Genomic DNA, 13,683 nt, shown 5'->3' with positions numbered 1-13,683 from the left:
TGGTGGTAATCTTGCATCTTTCGTTAGCAGCGCGACGATTTACAGGGGAAGTGAGACAAGTGACATAGCATGGTATTTAAGCCTGGTTTATGTGCGCAATAAAAATTGTTGTAAATCAGCGCTATTTTCTGCAACTTTTCTTACTTACCATGTAGAATGTCGCGCTGCTAACCAAATATCCTTAATCCTACTTTAATTACACATGCAAGTGAAATATAGTAGGTGCCGCCACCACATGTCGACACATTCGTTTTATGTGTTTTATATAATAAAGTGATCCTGACTTACTATTATTACGATAGCAATTATGTGGACACTCCAAGCGGATTTCTGCCGTCGGCGTCGCCGTGAGGTTTCATGTAAAGTCCAAGGGCGATAAAATCGTCGTCGCGTTCTGTATGCTCTATGTGCGCGTGAAAGCACGCGAAGGACGCGAGCTTTCATGGAGAGCGAACGCACGGCGGAGAGAAAACGCGACGTCTTCCGTTGCGTGACAGGCCGTGGGGAGATGGAAGAGAAGGGGGGGGGGGCGACGTTGTGCTGCGGCACCAACTGCGTCGCTTGCGATCGGTCGCAAGGGGAACTGTAATCTAGCACGCGAAAGGAGGAAAGCGGGAATGCATCGCGGGATGGAGGGGGTGCGGCTTCTTCTCTGCGAGCAACTGCCTACTTATAGACGATTTTATGTTCCATTCATGGGCGCCGTCATCTTGGGCCGCTAGACAAACAATTTCTTAGTGTTATGAGAAGTTAAGTCACTTAACATGATCATGAAACGCTGAACGCATTCATACAACTGTTTTCATGCTTTTGAATCGACTGTAGCACCGTAAACTTCGTTGTCAAAGACAGAAAACAGAAGCGTTATCAGCCCAATATGGAGGCACCTAAACGCTTCCGTAATGTGTCGATACTGTGCGCGGCTGCGGGCGCACCGTATCTTGAAAGCGATTTGCAAAACGGCTCCTACCTTTGTATGCGCTGTGCTTTCACCGCTCAGTTTCCGTTCAAGCGATAGACCGCACGAACAGTCGCTCGCTGCTGCTGCCGCGCTTGCTCAAGCCCGCGCTTGCTCACGCCCGCGCTTTGACAGCGTTAAGTGTGCGGTCATCGAGTGTGATCTATTCATGTTTGCTTGTGCGCGCTGACGCTATGCTTGTTAATTCAGTTAGTATGCGAATGTGTATAAGTTTATGCAGCTGTTAAAACTACTATCCTTACTCCGCATAGCTCTTTACTAATTTGCTATCGTAATTGATGCTTCGCCTTTCGGGCGCAACTGCGACTTTTTTTCTTAGTATATCTTCTTTTTTTAAATAGTACTTGCGCTTGAAGGTATCCTTTATCCAGCCATTTCAACTTGTCAAATTATTTATATATTTAAAGGCGCAGCTATATTGTATTACAAATGCCATGTTGGTCAAACAGTATCAGCGCTTATATTTTGTAAAATAATATGAACACGAAAGTAATTGGCCTTTACACAACTGTTGTCACCGTTTAAAATTCGGCGGCTCCTTATCTGGAGTATACTCCTGCATGCATCGCTGGTTAGAATACTTACAGTTTTGTATTTGATGTGGCAGTATAGCTTGATCCAATTTCATATGACACGTACTGATGATTTCCGTACAAACTTGAGATAAAGGCAGGAGATGTCATCAAAGAGACAATATATTTAAGAACATAAAAATTGTAGCCTTTACATTCATCTGAATACGTCTCTTTGTCTAGTCTTCGTTCTTGTTTCAGGCATACTGTAGCCGTTATAAGATAATAAAAAGAAATTTCACAGTGCATGCGAATTTTTTAGGACAGACGCATTGCCGCTTTCTTCATGCTTGTGTGCTCACAATTATAATTTTTCAGATTGATTGATTTCCCGTATGTGCACCGGTACTTTAGACGGTCAATGGCAAACTTACTTGTAATATGTGAGCTGCAGAGCCAGTTGGATGTACACATCAGGACTGATCCGTTGCTCTTTGATGAAGTTCTTTCCGTAGTTCGGAAAATGCAGAATGTACAGGTCGACATCTTCGGCCAGGCTGCAAAATACATCGCAAACGTGTCATCAATGAACATTTTCTACCTTTCAGTAGCTGGAATTTTCTAGCCGCCTTTTATGACTATATGCCTCGCTGTATAGGGGCATACGCGATGGCACTGCGAACTCCAATTCTGTGCGACAGAGAGCAGGTTTCAGCCACGTTGTTCGTTATAGCTCGAAAAGAACGCACAGCACGTGAAACCCGACGCGTGGAGCGCTGTTGTCAATTTGTTTCGCTCTCCAATCACCGCACGCTATTTCGGAAACACGAATCCTGTATCTAAAACTTGGAGGACGCTTAAGCTTCGCCTTTAAGAACGAAATACGATAGCATTCAAAGATCCCAGACTGCTTCTACCGCTTCCCGGGAAGTGCAGCTTATGTAACCGTAATGTTTACCTGGAAACGGTGGCGGCGATCGCTATGCACGAAGGCGAGCTCTCTGATTCTTTTTTTTCTTTTGTTTTAAACCGTTTTGTTTGTTACTTTTCTTTAGTCACACTTTTATTTTATTTTATTGCGATAGCAATTATATGGACACTCAAAAGTAGATTTCTGCCGTCGGCGTCGCCGTCGCCGTCGCCGTGAGGTTCCGTATGACGTCATTTGGAGAAGAAATCGTCGCCGCGCGCCGAACGCTGTATGTGCGAGAGAAAAGGCGCGAGGGGCGCGTTTTTCACGGGGAGTGAACGCACGGCGGAGAACAAACGCGCGTTCTGCGCCGTGCTCGCTTAAGGGCTGCAGAAGTAGGCGCCTCTTTTCTCCTTTACAATCACCATATATGTAGAGCAAACGCGCCTTCTTCCGACGAGCGAGAGGCCGTGGGGGAGGGGGAGGGAAGGGAGGCGACGTTTAGCTGCGGCACGCAGTGCCTATTTATATCAGAGGCTCCGGCAACAGTCACCAACTCCGCACGCATTTTGAGCGAACGCGGGCAAAACGCCGATGGCGTCGACAACAGTTCTGCGTGTTGCCGATGCTGCTGCATGTCCAAGTTTATACAGCTGATAAAGCTAATATCATTACTCCGTATAGCTCTCTACAAGTTTGCTATCGCAATTGATGCTTCGCCTTTCAGGTGAAACTGCGACAACTTTTTTTTATTCTTGTTACCACGGCTAGGGCGCAGCACTAGCGTCCGCCCGTTCTAAAGGGGGAAGCCACATTCAACATCGACATCAACGTCGGCAGACCTCAAACGGCAGCTGGAAAAGAGATTTGTGTTTGAATTTCCGCGTAACAGAATCATGTTTTCTCGTGTATTCAAATTACAATCCGACGCTATCATGTCTATAGGTTGTGCGTAAGTCGTACTTTAAGAATTTTCTGACGCATATTACTTTGGGAAATTCAATTAGTTCAGTAACGCCTATGCACCACGCGGAGGACTTGCGTGATTCAGGAGGCGTGGTTCGGGATGGTGTTTTCCATACGGACAATGGAGCCGACGCCGGACGTCGACGCTGGCACTGGATTTTCTGCGAAATGGGGCCCTTAACGCTCTCGCGTTAAAATGCTGTGCAAGTCCGGGGCCAAATTAGTAACAAATAGAACAGTTTGGTGTGTATGCTGTTGCTACCACCATGCAGCTGCTGGGGCAATATGCTGTTAGTACATAGTTATTCTTTTACACGAAATGACAACATTCGTTATCAAAGATGAAAGTCAGTGCCGGTTTGAAGCGGCTTTTAAACGCTCCCGTGTGTACCCTACGGTGTGTCTATTGCTTCAAAATTGCTCCTTGCTCAGGATGACATTTTCGCTTGGACCAATCATGGAATCCAGAACGGCCTCTGGCTTCCTTGTACAGGAGAATCGAGCAAGTTCAGCAGTGCATCAACAAAACACACAGGATAAAGCGCACGATGACTGCACATGGCTGGTTGAATATCGCGAGCTATTCAACGTGCCGCGGCGAGCCAACCGAGAGCTTAATAGTAAAAAGTCTCAACGCTCGGAGCTGTTGGGTCGCGTAATGTGTACCCCGCATTCTTTCGTGGCAAAGCGGGCGTGAACGAGACGAAGAAAGCAACGAACGCTGCTGCTCATTTTCCAACGCTTCCTTCAACTGCGTGAACAGTCAACGTGCTAGCATGGCGTCATGCACTCAGCTGCCGTGATCAGTGCTTTCTGACTTTTGAACTGCTGTTACAAGAGGCATTGCTACGCTTCCGTACCAACCAGCTCGCTCAAAAGGACGAGAAAGGCGGGTTTCCATAAACTGCAGTTCCGGAAAAAATATTTCCGCGATTTTAAAAGCGAGAGGTAGGAGCAACCTCCATTTTTTTTCGTTGAAATTCTCAACGTTACAGGCATATGCCAATGTACGGGTAGGCAACGGAGAGGGAGAGTGACCCACGTGTTGATGGCCTTGATGGCGTCCTGGAGAGCCTTGAGCATGTCGTCACCAAGGTCCCAGCTGAGTCGCGAAACAGGGTACTGGGCACAGAGGGAGCTCGTTCGAATCGAGGGGGACCCAGGAGGAGGTGTCTGTTGCTGCTGTTGGTACTGCTGCCTGGCGAGAGGAGAGGACCACACAGGTGTGAGAAATACGCTGGTGTCGCGAAGACTACAAATGCGCGGGATAAAATCCCCCCCCCCCTCCCCTCACGGATTGTGTTGATCGGTATTTATTTTCGAGCTGGTTTGTCAATGACAGCGGAGTAGACTGAGACAGAGATATGGGTGCTAGAGTTGTTTGCCTGTATACACGCCCAGCATGGTACTCCAGATGACAAGTGTGACGCATGAAATGACCCACTCACACATGGTGCACACGGGGACAAAGATGGGGCAAAAGCACCAGCAGATGGTAAGTAAAAATTGAAATTCCACTTCCCTTTACTCCCACGTGGAGTAGCAGGATCTTTCAGTAAACCTCTCCGCTTTTACTCTCATTAAACACTATTCTATCTCACTTTTATTAACAAAATTCTATGGGCAATTCAGGCCTGCCTTTGTTCGTTTTTTTCTTTTTTCTTTTTGCTTTTTCGCCGTTAGTCCGTCTCTACGCCCTCATCAGTGTAGCCAGCGCACAATCATGGGACAGCCCCTCACGAGCATAAATGGCAGCTCCAAACTCAGGTGATTTTGGCTATTTCTTCAGCGAACGGATCCACGTCAGGGCCTATACGGCAAAAGAATTGGAAGGCTACGATTTGGGTAGGCGCGGAAACATGCATCTGGCACACATATTTGCAGCTTTTACGTGAAGTCGTTTTTTTTTGTCTCCATTCAGAACTTTGATTGTGGAGTTTGAGATAAGGAACATTAGGATGAATACTTTGAACATAGTATTTTAGATGCAATTTTTACTTATGCCTCTTATAGAGCTTGAGAACAGATCCTGTTATGGCGAATTGAACTTCTTGGTAAACGGCTGAACTCCGTAAATCCACTACCGTTCCTGCAGATCATTTAGTAAAAGTGAAGGTAACAGGCACTTAAAATGCCTACTTTTTGATTTTGTCAGTGCCGCGTACTTTTGCTATAAATATGCGGTCATAAAGCTGTTTTTTATGCGATTAACGTGGTCATAAAAGTAATTTTTTTATACGCGATTATCATTCTTTGAGAACTTCACGCACTTTCAAGGGACTGTGTTTCTGTCGGGCTCATTCTCTAATCATTTTCCCGCCAACTTGGATCAATGGGTAGTCCATGGTCTAATGGGTTCATGTTTAAGAAAGTTGCAAGCAGCGCATAAAGACGCAGACAAGGGGCAGAGAAAACAGACCGGGTCTAACAGGTACAACAAAGGCCTGCTGTGCTGCTGAGAGAACAGGGTTGGAAACTAACTATCGGGCCAACTTTGGTCACTGGCTATGTGCTGCTTTTCAATGACAAAAAATGTTTTAAAACTTATCCGGCGCTTCAATGCTAATCGCAATCTTGTCTGAATATGTATTCACACAAGCGCTACGCGTTGATTTCGCGGCGGCGGCGTTAGATGGCACAGCGTGTTCATTGGGAATCACAAGAGAGGGAACCCGGCTGCATACACGCCTCCTCATACGGGACGCGTGTAGGTGGTGGCAATACGGCGCGTCGCTACATTGCTTCAATGCTAATCGCGATAACGTCGACAGTCATCGTGAGTTGGGTTCTGCCGAATTTTCCTTCCGTACTATGATCACATGAGACGGACGCTTGGAGCATGCCAGAGCTTTTTATGTTCAGAAACTTGAGTTGACAAAATAGCGACAAGATTTAAATATCAGCACTGCTTTTTTGGTGCCGTTCTTGTGTATAGTGCAGTTAGTTTAACACTATACACCTGGGGGCCGAATTAACCAAGCTTTTCGTTCTGGAAATCGTTTTACCACTGGTCGATATCTTCGGTGATATGCCCAACATTCCGATTGGCTGAGACCTGCTCTTACGAAGGGTTTTAGTGTAAAACGTTTTTTTTATGAATACGAACTATGGTTCCTTTCCTTCTTTGTAAACACTTGCAATACAGAAGTTGCATACTTGCGCACTCACATGTGTTGGAGGAACTCTTCACAGAACCTGAGAACGGTGATTCCTTCCGAGGCCGAGTGTTCGCAGATGATGCCGTTGATTCCGTCACGGCTGACGACTATCTGGCAACCGGGAGGTGGAAGGTCGAACAGGAAGGAAAAAAGGAAAGCAGAATGAGCGATGTTGACATTGGCAGACAGCTGCTTCTTACGCTAACAGCAAAACGAAAATCCGCGGCTCATTGCTGAATCTGTAACGGACGTGGTAGCCATGAGTATAGTGCATGAGGCACTGTTGATCTTTTGACACTCTGAAATGTCTCGGTAAACTGCACCGGATGTGTCATATCTATCGCTTTCACCGCCTGCCACTGCTCGTCGGTCATCCTTGAACGACGCTCCTAAGCAACCACCGTGCTCAGCTCATTACGAGCCGCCTTCGCTTCGGTCGTCACATGCTATTTGGAAGCCATGCACGCTGCAATGACGAAACGAATACAGCTGCAGGTGCTCCGCGCCCGATTTTACTGTCTCGCGAGAGACCAACTTTGCCATTTGAATATGCGGCCACCACTCGAGGGTTTCGTCACTGCGCGCAGCTCTTCCCCTCGGTGCCTTCTCGATTTGTTACGGGTGGGAAAGAATCGCCAACGAACAGCACCAGTAATGGTCGCTGAGACATTGCCTTATATATGCACTGCTGCAAAGGCGTACACACACACACGAATGCACATATGCACAGAGACGCGCCCATAAGTGCTCTAGCATGTGTGGTATTCTGGTTGCGTACAGACTCGTTGGGTTGTTATTAATCATATACGAATGTATAATTTTCCAGAAGTGACGTGGGACAATCATTCGTGCCCGGAACTTCCAGTTGGTTTGAATATGAAGCTATATTTTGGGTGCCCTGACAACATACAGACATAGAGCATCACAGCGCGTCTTGCCTAAAGTGCTCGCGGTTAAGGGCTATTACGTATGTGCAGGCTATTGCCTGCATTGGTCATTGCTTAGATGTGACGTTGGCGTGTAATTTCCTATGACAACGTCCAGTCACCGCTGATCACGTGGACATGCTTTAAAGCTAAAGGTTATGTAGAGCCTTAAGAAAGAAAGAAAGAAAGAAAGAAAAAAAAAAAAAGAAAGAAAGAAAGAAAGAAAAACCTGATGGGTCGTTTACCTGCATAAACTTGTCGTACCAACGATTGGCGGCGTTGCCATCTGCCACCGAGCCTCCATGTAGTAGGTGGGCCGCCTGCGTTCCCAGGTCGAGCGTCACGGACTCGCGGCGCAGGCTGGCGTAATGGCGCCGCAAGCTGCTCAGCGGCCGGTCCAGGCATACCACCAATAGGCACGTCTCCAGGCTCTGCAGCGAGCTCTGGTTCACGTTACCTGCACCGCCAGCGACAGCCCCACAGTGGTGAGTTGCTTCGAAGGGACGCACTGTTTTCGCTCGATCTCCCAAAGGGGAGCAAGGTACAGACTCCCGCGTTGTCATCATGTATGTTTGCAGCATTGTCTTTAAGCAAGACGCTGACGGTATGAACGATTTGGGGTATATGACGTTCCCGTTCAGATGTCAAGACGATGATTATGTGGTACTTGTGTGAAAATGCTGAAATCCGCCTTTTTCACGGCGCTACGGCGCATGCGCCCTTCCCTGGCGCATTCGTCGCGAAACGTTTTGGTAGGGTCGCGCGCGCGGCCGTGCGGCCCCGTCTCGGGGAAACGTGCGGCCCCGTCTCGGGAAAAAAAAAAAAAAATGCGCTCGCACGCGCTCTACTGCAAGTGCAAACTCGTGCTGCATGTGTACCTCGTTGAAACTTCACTGGTAGCTCGACGTCGGTGAGGTACCGAAAACGTGCGTAGCGTAAGACTGCAACTCCACTTTTAACAGAAAGCGGTGAGGGCACGTCCGGACTGCACAGGGAACCACGTAGTTGCCGCCTTGCATTCATGGCTGTAATAGCAAAGTTATCAATAAACCCCTGCGTTACACTTGGACGACACTTAAAAACACGTTGCTGACGAAGACTTCTCGCAGCGTCGGTCCTCGCTTGCTGGTAGTGGCAGCGTGTGCCCGACTTCACGTACTCGTTCAAGGCGCGGTAACACTGGGTCGATACGAGACCGACAAGACGCGCCCGCCTACGATTGACCGACCATTCAGCACTGTGTCGCTGAGACCATTTTATCATACCAGGGCCTACAAGACGTAACCGACGAGCGCGAGTTGTCGTACTGCGACGGACTTTCTTGTCGACGGCACCGATAAAATCAGCGTGCCGACCATCGTTCGACCGAACCCCGCGCGATCGGCCGTCAAACCGATATCGCGATAGCCGCAACGGCTTCGTTAGTATATATAAATAATAATCGCGCTCAAAGTGAGTCAAGACATGCCTATGAAGTTGAAATGCACAATATTCGACCCTCTCAATCCGTGCACATAGGTTTGAGCCAATGTTGATCCTGCTCAGCGAAGGTTAGGCCTGGCACCGTTGAGTTCGCGCACCCGCTAACGGCGGACCGGTACTGAAAAGTAAGCAAGTTATAATGAAGGAAACTGCTTTTATAGTCCAATTCTAGCCTTAGCGATTTGAAATAAACTACCCTTCGCTTCGATCGCCGCGTACGCAATAAGCTGCAAGCGGGGACACAGCGCTGTGCCCAACGCCTGTGCCAACATCTGTACGTCACCGTTCCCGTAGGCTGCCGGTCGTATTCGCAACGTAGATGGGTGGGTTTTTACGTGTTGGCCTGCTGAAACATTTCATAATTCCTGAGATGTACTCTTTATCTCTGCGTCAAACCCGAAACAAGAGACGGTACATTCGGCACAGCAGCATAAACAGCTGCTTGGCTCAGTTATATACCAACGGTGTCAGCGATGACATCCGCGTTTTTGCAGGAGAACAACAGGGCCTTTAAATGAGCGCTTGTGCGAGCACAGTTTGCTCTAATAATGCTTTATGACACGTGCAAACTAACTATCGCGAAGTTAAAGAAAAGCGAGAATCAGTAAAGAATTAACAGACCGACATTTGTAACTGGATCACAGCCGCCATTGTTTAAGTGGCTCAGCCGCTTATACTGACTCGTCTCACGATGGAACAACGCGGCTCATATGAGCAGATATGTGTGTTTTATTCTACGTTTTGACATTCTTTCATATCAGCGCCTTTCCCCCATTTTTTGACGCTAACAACGATCTGTGGTTGTAGATGCCGATGTAAACAATTAAGTGCATCGCTTTGCTAAATCCGACGCGGAAGGCTGCGCACTCGAAAACATCTTATTTATGCCAAATGTCTAAAGAATGTGTAAAAAGAATTACAAAAAAAGCGAGGTGCAAGTGCAGGAGTTAGCGACAACAAACTCCAAAGCAGCCGCGACGGCAGAGGGAACTCAGCGTGCCTTTATCGGCCGCACTATAAACAAAACAGCCCACTCAGGCCTGGGGCGCTATAACGTAAAATGATTCCAAACCATTTTGATTCCAAACTCCTGACGTCAAATTTACGTAACCACCGACGCAAGCATCGGGCGGTGACCCGCAGCGTTGTCTGAACAACCCAATCAAACACTCTCCTCGTTTATAGGATCTCACCTTTGTTCGCTTTCAAAACCAATAACATTGTCTACACTCAGCGGTTTTTCTTATCTAATTGGCTGACAAGAGGCGAGGAGCACGCTCTAGTGGAGAGGGTTTCGATGGGGCCGAGCCAGCACAGTGAAAATAGATAACCGCATGAAGAGGGTGGTGCCGGCTTCTCCGATTGGTCCGCTTCGCCTTACTTAGCTAGCGGTGGCTGGTCGAAAATCGCGGCGGCGTGAAACGGAAGGATAAGAATGCCGCTAAAATGGATCCTCAACAAGGAAGAGTTGACAGAGCGATGTCGTATGCATGCCGAAAGGGCTCGATAACGTTTTACTGCCATGCAAAAAAGTTTATCATGCGCAAATAAATACATGCTCACCGGCAGGTGCGAGTAGCGAGGGCCTGAGCGATCGGTGGGCAGCCATCTTTGATTCCTTTCGGAACGGGGCAGTCTGTGGCTATTCAGAAAAATTTTCAGTTTTGTTCGGCATATTAATGCCTTTTTTTCGCGTACACGTCACTTTGACGTGGTGAGTTTTCGCGGTTTTGTGACGTCGCGTGACAGACAGGCGAAGTGGGCGTAGCCAGAAAACTTTGGACCAATAGCAGAGAGCTACTGGTGAAAAGACATCGAATCAGGAATGATTTTTTTTTCTTTTGTGCGATTTAATCATGCATCATCAGTGTGTACACGTTATATCAGATTGGGAGCTATTGCGGTTTTCGTGACGTCGCGTGACAGACAGGCAAAGTTGGGAGCGGCCCGAAAATGTTTTGACCAATCGTGGAGGCTGATTGCAGAAATTGGAATCAAAACAGTTTGGAATCATTTTACGTTATAGCGCCTCTGCTCACCCTACATGTATATAGTTGGTGAGTGCTACATGTCTTCCAGGAACGACATGCTGCCTCGCAGAAGCCATTAATAATTAATTATTCGCGATCCACGAAACGCACAACCGATGCGCACTGAACACGGACGCAGGTTCACAAATCAACCGGCGAAAGCCCCAACACCCTTCCAAAACGTTTCCAGCGGCGCGCGGCAGAGGGCAGCACACGAAAATGAAAAAGGCGGATTGCCTTATATTCTTGAATAAAGAAGTTACTTGGAGAGAGAGAGAGAGAAGCCTGGAGTTTACTGTTGTAAAATGTGACCGAAATGCTACAGCCGATGGCCGTACATGCTTTCGCGTGTGGTATTTCGCACCGTTGCTGGTGCCGCGTCCTATTTATTATATAGCTATTTTCAATAACGTTCGATATTGAATGTGCACTCCGCGCGTGGCCATCACGCAACATAAGAATCTTTTAGCGCATGAAAGCACTCGGTGTCCTGAATCCTGATGAGGAAATCTATTGGACACCTGTCTTCCTTAGAATTGAGATGGCCTATGGTCTTGGTAAGTAAACAGTGCTAAGGTCGACAAGGATGTAAATGGGACGAAGACAAGCGCTGACTTCCCACTGAGATTTCATTAGCAGTGCTGAATTTACAATCTACTGAAACAGAAGATTTTTATAGTGACAAACAAATAACTCAAGACTAAAAAAAAACATATACTTTAGTATATCTTTTTTAGTCTGCCGCGTGCTGTACCTTCCTTCAAACAAGCAATAGTTCTTAGACTTACTGACGCATATGCCGCGTGACTGCGCAATTTGCACTGCTTCTTTGGCATCTCAATGCCCACCTTTTTTTTTTATTCAGCATAAGTGAACAAAAACAATTTGCAATGGCCTAACAGTATGAATGGGGCTATAAGGAGAAAGTGTAAATAGAAATCCGCACGTAAATGCTGCACTAGCATTGTTTCTTACAAACATGGTAGGGAAATACAGGTGCGTAAACGTAACGCGAAAAAGTCAGGGGCCATAACGCGAGATGTCTCAGAACCAGAACAAAAAACAGCAAGAACAAGCCAAAACACGAGATGGCCCGTGGGCGCATCTCCTTCAGTGAATGTATAGTTTATTGCATTTGCATAGCATCGTCCTTGCACTCTCTCAGTGTGTCACAAAGCCGGGATATCTTGGATTGCGTCCACTCCTCCAAGCGATCCAGGCTGAACAGGCCGCCGTAGAAGTTGGATGTACTCGGTAAAAGGAGTGCTTTATACAAAAACGCTATTTTACAGCGAAGCTTTCTTTGCCTACCTCCGCCGCATCTGTCTCACCGAGTAAAATACCTGAATGAAAAAAATTACGCGTCCCATAGTGGGTTTTGCACTCGGGTGCACAAGCCAGAAGCTCTACCCATTGAATAGATCGCAGATGCACGCTAAAAAAAAAGGCAGAATAACACCTTTAGCAGCTTCTCTCGATGCAAGCTACTGCGCTGAGGCGCTTGGCCCGTCGCATAGAAACAATTATAAACTAAAAAAAAAACGTAAAAGCAAAAGCCTATGCAACCGCGCGTTATTTATTCAGAACAATATTTACTGAGCTCCACGTCTACAGTTCCAGTTGGAAGCTGGCTGCGGTTGGGATGACGTGCTTTATCCAAGGTTTAGATACTGTGGTAGGTGGTGCCGCTGGGTCACCTTTCTGCAAGGTCTGATGCCATGGTTGGGGATAGTTACGGGAACCGATCGTCGCCGAAATGCGTCAGGGTTCTCTTATTGTGATGCGCCGTTTTGTCTTGCCGGCTCACCAAAGCTTCGCTTACGTGGATTGCGTTCGCTCTGCATGATTTTAATTGTTTCGTTAGCCAATATGTGGAGCCAGCAATTCTTCATTTTTCGCATGTTTTCTACTGACCGAGTCCGCATACACATGGATGGTTCTTCCACTCACACCAGCTTCAGCAGCGCATTGGTTATCCAATCAAGATAAAACAGCATGAAATACAGGGTTTCCCACGTCACAACATTGACGGGTTCGGAGCTTGCTGCCCTCCGAGGTGCCGTTGGTTACGTTAACCAACAATCGGCTAATCATTGGGCAATATTCGGTGACTCAAAGGCGGCCCTACAGTGTCTTTTGTCAGCTATTCTTCGCGAGTCATGTGAACAACTCGAATTGGAGATACGAGAGATGCACCACCACGTGAGAGAGGAACACCTGGATTAAGAATCGCGTGTTCAATCCAGGTGCTCGAAAGATGTTTCCGAAATGCAGGGTTACTGTATGAACAGCAGAATAGAAATCCATGCACTCACTGCGTGCCAGCTTGACGTAGATGCCGGCCCATGTGCGCCTCTGCTCGGTAGTGAAGGCACCTACGGAAGGCTGCCTCTCCGAGGGGTCTTTTGCTTGTTGCTTGATGCTGAGCAGCTGCCGCGTCAGCGCCTCCACATCCAACGGCCCTTGGTCGAGGGGAATGCGCAGCTTGAAGAACTGCGTACAAGTTATTTTAATTTTTGAGCCAGTGAAGATAACTAACACTTTTGATTTCAAATTATCATTGCTCGGCTGCAAAAACGTTAATACGAACTGTTTGTATAAAGTCATCCTGAGTCATACATCGATAAAATACCAAGAGACACTGCATACTCCTATAGGAGAAATTTATTGCATGATTCCAGTTGAATTACTGGAACTTGGTGGTACTTAAATGAGCACTT

The 13,683-nt window shown here is 47.3% G+C and overlaps 1 protein-coding gene across 1 annotated transcript; it reads right to left on the bottom strand.

Moving 5' to 3' along the window:
- Nucleotides 1–1,921: 1,921 nt before the first annotated feature.
- LOC119434752 (choline O-acetyltransferase-like) lies at nucleotides 1,922–13,456 on the bottom strand (the record flags this gene model as incomplete). The annotated part of the gene is made up of 5 exons (XM_037701828.1): nucleotides 1,922–2,048; nucleotides 4,410–4,565; nucleotides 6,536–6,636; nucleotides 7,697–7,908; nucleotides 13,279–13,456. Coding segments are annotated over 5 exons (774 nt in total), but the record flags the coding sequence as incomplete, so codon positions are not given.
- Nucleotides 13,457–13,683: the final 227 nt, after the last annotated feature.

The sequence above is a fragment of the Dermacentor silvarum genome, unplaced genomic scaffold, assembly GCF_013339745.2.
Source record: "Dermacentor silvarum isolate Dsil-2018 unplaced genomic scaffold, BIME_Dsil_1.4 Seq22, whole genome shotgun sequence".
NCBI lineage: Eukaryota > Metazoa > Arthropoda > Arachnida > Ixodida > Ixodidae > Dermacentor > Dermacentor silvarum.
Note: the sequence above shows the minus strand (reverse complement) of the source record. Positions and strands in the feature narration are given on the sequence as shown.